Source organism: Eutrigla gurnardus, assembly GCF_963514095.1.
Source record: "Eutrigla gurnardus genome assembly, chromosome: 23".
Taxonomy (NCBI): Eukaryota; Metazoa; Chordata; class Actinopteri; order Perciformes; family Triglidae; genus Eutrigla; species Eutrigla gurnardus.
The window spans coordinates 834,922-840,904 of NC_139934.1; the positions used below are offsets into that span (position 1 = coordinate 834,922).

At 44.5% G+C, this 5,983-nt stretch overlaps 1 protein-coding gene across 1 annotated transcript; it reads left to right on the top strand.

Moving 5' to 3' along the window:
* Positions 1 to 451: 451 nt before the first annotated feature.
* Positions 452 to 1,848, top strand: LOC311009048 (C-type isolectin Sp-CL4-like; the record flags this gene model as incomplete). The annotated part of the gene is made up of 5 exons (XM_084003021.1): positions 452 to 524; positions 598 to 725; positions 804 to 935; positions 1,093 to 1,201; positions 1,781 to 1,848. The coding sequence occupies 5 exons, from the start codon at positions 452 to 454 to the stop codon at positions 1,846 to 1,848; spliced, it is 510 nt and encodes a 169-aa protein (XP_083859147.1).
* Positions 1,849 to 5,983: the final 4,135 nt, after the last annotated feature.

Genomic DNA, 5,983 nt, shown 5'->3' on the forward strand with positions numbered 1-5,983 from the left:
ACGACTAAAAGCTAAAGAGTTTCAGCAATGTTTTTTCTTTCACACACCTTCAAGAAGAGTCAGTTGCATAAGTATACTTTCTCCCTGTGTTTATTCTCATGATTTAACATAATAAAACAAGACATTTGTTGATATTGGCAGAAGATTAAAATGTCCACAGGTCATGAGTTGGAAGTTTAAAAGTGGGTGGAAGTGCCTTCTGACAATCTGACAGAGGAGCAACGAGAATCCTGAACACATCTGTGGTGAGCCTCATCTTCTTCTTCTCTCTCTGTTTCAGGAGATCAGAAACAGGCCAACGAGCTGAGGTTCTCGGGGTCCATGACTGAATTACAGTAAGATGCTGGAGCTGATGTGTGACTGATTCCCGAGGGATGAATGAAGTGTACTTCTGATTCTTTTCAGATCATATCTCATTTTCGGAGCACTAAGACTTAGCGAGGCCTGAGCCATGCATCCAGCTGTGGTAACTACTGTCCTGCTGTTGGTGGGCATCCTGATCACGTCGACAGCCGATCTCAGCAGTAAGTACCACATCATCAACCAACACATCACCACAACCAAAACCTTGTCATTAACGCATGTGTTCTCCCACAGCCGATGGACTTAATTGGACATGTGAGAATATGTACAAAGGGGAAGAATGTGGTGACGGATGGATGCGCATTGATGCGGGTCGCTGTATCAAATACTTCCCAGAGGAAAAGACTTTCGCTGAGGCAAAGGTCAGAAACAGAAAATAAATCTATCTGTTATGATAAAGTCCTGGTGAAGACTAACACTTATATCCATTGTGATTTCAGGAACACTGCGAAGGGTTAGCGAGTAAACTGGTCTCAATCCACGGTCTCGTCCAGATGACAGAAGCGCTTTGCACCAGCCTGCGTGCCAGCAGCGATCGCCAGGATTTTTGGATTGGGACCATAAGATCAGGGGTAAGCAGTGAAACACCTCATTGTGATCAGAGATAAGACAGCCTGGCTGGTGAGTGAACTGACCGATGGATGAATGTGAGGAAGACCCTGATGGACGATACATAGAGGAGTATGTGGGTCACATGTCACCACTGAATCTCCACTTTGTGTTTTTCAGGATGACTTTGTAAACATCGATGGATCTGACTTTGACTTCAGCGTATGGTACGAATATCAGCCAGACAACTTTCAAGGAGCAGAGGACTGCGTCGAGGTGAACCACAAAGGTAAGGAAATATGGAGGTTGTACTTCTAAGAATGGGTGGAAGCAAAACATTCACAATGGAGTTTGAGAAAAATCTGAAAGACGGAATAATTCAAACGTGATGCAAAGAACAACGGGTATCATGCTGACAGATTCATTTCTAAGTTGCATGTGCCTGATATGACATGATTGAGCCCATGGGTGTTGGTGTTGTATGAGGGTAGGACAAGTCCCATCCACTTTGTAAAATCATTACTTTGGATCAGCCCCTTCTATCAAAAGTCAGCGCATCCAGCGCTATTTTCAGTTTCAGTCCCTTGTAAGGGGGTTCCCCGTTTTGAGAACTGAACTGGTCCTCCACATGGATTCCCCTTAAATTGTCCCGGCCACATGTTTTTCTATTTGTATATGAAAGACGTTGCTCATAGTGACGAACCTACAGGGAATGATTACACAATTCTGCAGCCCCCTCAGGTCTACGCAGCAAACAGCAGACACACACAGTTAGAAGGAAGTAAAGCAGCTGACAACAGAGTGAATGTTGGACTTACACCAGGTGACCACACGACCAATGGGATGTTTTCTCTTGTATGTTCTCCAGACTGGGGATGGTGGAACGACGACAACTGCGACGACAAGAATAGCTTCATGTGCGCTAAGGTCATGTGATCATCGCCAGCTGGTGTTTGGTTTTCATTCTAAATCGGTGTCGCCATCTACAGACGATCAGCTGTGCTGCAGGTGGACCCATGTGTTTTATGATAACCGCTGCAAACACAAGCTCTTACATTTACTGCAATAAACGCTTCAGCATTCATGTTCCTGAGTCCTGTTTTACTTGTTCATGGTTGGTTATATGAGAGTAGAAAGCTGAAACATAATTGTGGCAGTTCTGCAACACATTTCATGGTGGGAGCATTATCGGTGCAATAATGTCAAAAATGTACTCGAACAAAAGAAAGAAACCTTCTGGTACTGACCAAGTATAGATTATAGAAGCTTTAAACTCCAAATTTGTTATCCTGTTGGTCACATACATCTTGACCTGAAACAACACATCCCTCACTTTAGATTGTGGTTTAGCAATGCCATCGGTGGGCAGGTGGCGGAGTGGTTCGAGCGCATGCCATGTATGCACGTACGATATGCAGCTTACCCTGGTTTGTATCCCGGCCGGAGGTCCTTAGCTGCATTTCACGCCCCCCTGACTTGCCTATCCGTCCATTGCTAATAAAGGCATCTAAGCCTGAAAAAATCGTTAAAAAGAAATACCATAAATTTGGCAAAGAAAATGTAATGTGTACAATATTATTAGAACTGTTTGAGATAAAGCAACACAGAACTATACACATTTATGACGCAACAGCTTCTTTTAATGCTTGAGCCTTTTATTCTTGCATTTTCTTTGCCAAAAGCATAGAAAATGCTAACATGCATGGTGGTGCATGAAGCTAACGGTGCAGCATGGCCATGTTCATCAGAAATCTCGGCGAGTACAAGGAAGGTCAAGAAGACTTTGAGTCATACCTCGAGAGGTTTGAGCAATGGATGATCGTAAACGAAGTGGAGGAAGGTAAACAGGCCAACGTTTTCCTGTCTGTAATAGGTGCAGAAGCCTATGGACTGTTAGGTGGCCTCGCATATGAAGTGCTGAGAGCACAACTATCATCCCATTACAAGCCCAAGCCACTAGTTATCATGGAAAGGTATAAATTCCAAAAATGGAATCAGCAAGAAAATGAGTCCGTGTCGGATTATGTTGTAGCGTTGAAGCAGCTATCCACACATTGTGAATTTGGTCCCCATTTAGACGAAGCACTGAGGGACAGATTTGTTAGTGGATTGAAGGTGGAGGCTACTCAGTGAAAGTGCTTATTGAACAAAATCTGACATTTGCAAAAGCATTTGAATTGTCTTTATCAATGGAAATAGCATAAAAGAATACGTTGGAGTTCGCCAGCAAAATGAAAGGACCTGCCACGGTGAATAGGATCGACAAAAAGAGAACAAAGGGTGCGTGGAAAAGCAAGCCAGCCAACAGCGAGTGGAAAAGCAAAGCCCCAAGTGATAATTCCAGGCCACAGAGGACAGAAAATCACCAGCCCTTTTACAGATGTGGCGGTAGAAATCATACAGTGCAAGTATGTAGGTACAAAACAGAGACATGCCACAAGTGTTCAAAGGTAGGACACATAGCAAGGATGTGTAAAACTAAACAGGGACTTAAACAGTATGTTGCTGAAAGTAGAAGTCTAAATGAGACAGCAGGAAATGGAGATGATGAACTGTTTGGGTCATATCCCTTGAATGCCTTGTATCCCACATATATTGTTGGAAATTGAAAAAAGGAAATTACAGTAAATGTCCAATTAGAAGGAACTCCTCTAGAGATGCAGCTTGACACAGGAGCTGCTGTAACACTTGTTTCTGAAATAGTGTATTAGAAACATCTCTCTCATCTGCCACTGAAAGGAAGTAAAGTGCTCTGTCAGCCTTTTCCGGTGAAAACATTCCCTTGATGGGACAAGAGATTGTCAGTACGAAATATGGGAACCAGAGAGGAGATTTACCTCTAGTGATCGTGAAGGGTGACAGACCAGCCCTCCTTGGCCATAACTGGCTCAACAACTTCAAACTAGACTGGACAAGGAGGCTTTGTCCATAATATTTGGCGTGACCAAATTTTCAGAAATACTTGTATGGCCTGAACTGAACTGTAAGTTTAGTTTAATAACTGACCACAAGCCCCTCCTTGCCACTTTGGGACCTAAGTCTTAAATACCCCCACTAGCCGCCTTGGAATGCAGTGATGGGCGCTGCGACTGATGGCTTATGACTACAGTATAGAATAGAGAACGTCAGCAGAGAATGCAAAAGCAGATGCATTATCTAGACTGCAGGCTACAGAGATTGCACAGAGTACTCTCAAGGACCCAGACCTATGCAAGGTACTGGAGCTGACTCAGTCCGGATGGCCGAGTCATATCAAGGGTGAGAGACTGAAACCATACTTCACCAGAAAGAATGAACTGTCTGTGGAACAAGGATGTATTCTGTGGGGAATTCGAGTTATCATTCCACCAGCACACAGAGAGCGACTACTGCATGATCTACACCAAGGGCACCCTGGAGGGTGCAAGATGAAGGCCTTGGCCAGGAGCTACTTGTGGTGGACAGTGAAATAGAACATGCATTACAGCAATGTGATGCATGTCAGAGTGTGAGGAAACTACCAGCAGCAGCAGCACTACACTGCTGGCAGTGGCCAACTAGGGTGTGGCAGAGGATACATATTGACTTTGCAGAAAAGGATCAACACCACTTCTTAGTATTAGTGGACAGTGATTCGAAATGGCTCGAGGTAATTCCAATGACAATCACCACAGCCGCCAAAACAATTGAGGTGTTGCGGAACATCTTTTCTTCCTACGGTCTCCCTGAAGAGATTGTTTCTGACAACGGTCCTCAATTTATCTCACAGGAGTACAAGACATTCCTGCGAAGTAACGGCATAAAGCAGACTTTGGTACCAACCTACCATCCCGTGTCTAATGTTGCTGCAGAGCGAGCAGTTCAGACAGTGAAAGCATCACTCCTGAAACAAGTGCCTGATGAAAAGAAACAAAAGGTCACTATAACAATGCAGCATAGGCTAGCCAGCTTCCTGATGTCATACAGGAGTACACCACACAGCTGAACTGTTCCTCAAACGTCAGATCAGGACCAGGTTCAGCTTACTGAAACCAGATCTTGCTCGAGTGGTGGAAGCCAAACAACAAAAACAGACTACCATGATCAAACCGCTTCCAAGCTGAGACATCTGTCTGAGGGTGACCCAGTCCTGATCCGAAACTACGAGGAGGAAAGGAGAGGTGGACGAAAGGAACAGTGGAACAGAGACTTGGACCAGTCACCAACCTGGTGTGGAACGGAGTGAGCCCACACTTAGTCCACATCGACCATCTGCTGTACAACCGACCGTCCAGTCCAGAGACATCAGAGTTTCCGGATGAGCAGTTGGACGTCACCAACAACTACCCTGCAGTGGTTCATGCGGACTTGGAGGGGAAAGGCACACCTGTAGTAGTAGGTGGTAGCCTGTACTCACCTGAAGCGACCCCGTTGCTGGCTAAAGAGATGCTTGCAACACCTTCACCAGGCTCACTGGCCTGTGACAAGGCAGTGACACCGGCCAACCGAGCAGCCAGTTCCCCAGAGGTGCTGGGGTGCAGGTACTCTTTGAGAGAAAGAGTACCTCCTAAAGGACTGACCTTGTGACCCTGTGGAATATTGTTCCTAAAGCAAAAGAGTTCCTGTTCATACAAAAATGTGAAAAAGTGTTCCTGAGACTGAAATGTAAAAGAGCAAGTATGGGTTTAATGGTTTGTGTCAGCAGTAATGATTTAGCTATGAGTTGATTATTAATTAATGGGAACTTCATACTTTAAGGGGAAGGAGTGTAGTATATTGATACTATAACTGCATAGCTGTGCAATGTGATATCATTTGTAGTCAGACACCGCCATCTAGTGGTTACTTAGTTATGCTGCAATGACCGGATGTTGACTGTGTTTTGGTAGTCTGAGAGTTGCAATAAAGGAGTGCAGACGTGTACAAGTTGGTCTCCGTGTTCCTTTAGTGTTATGGATATATTAGCAGTGTCATATTAGTACAAAGTTATTACAGGATGAACAGAACGTGCAGCTGTTTCCACCATAAAGGATGTCTTTTAGCTTTGTGCACATCTTTGACACACAGTTTGATACATTACCATGGCAGCACCTCAATAAATAATACAAATTGT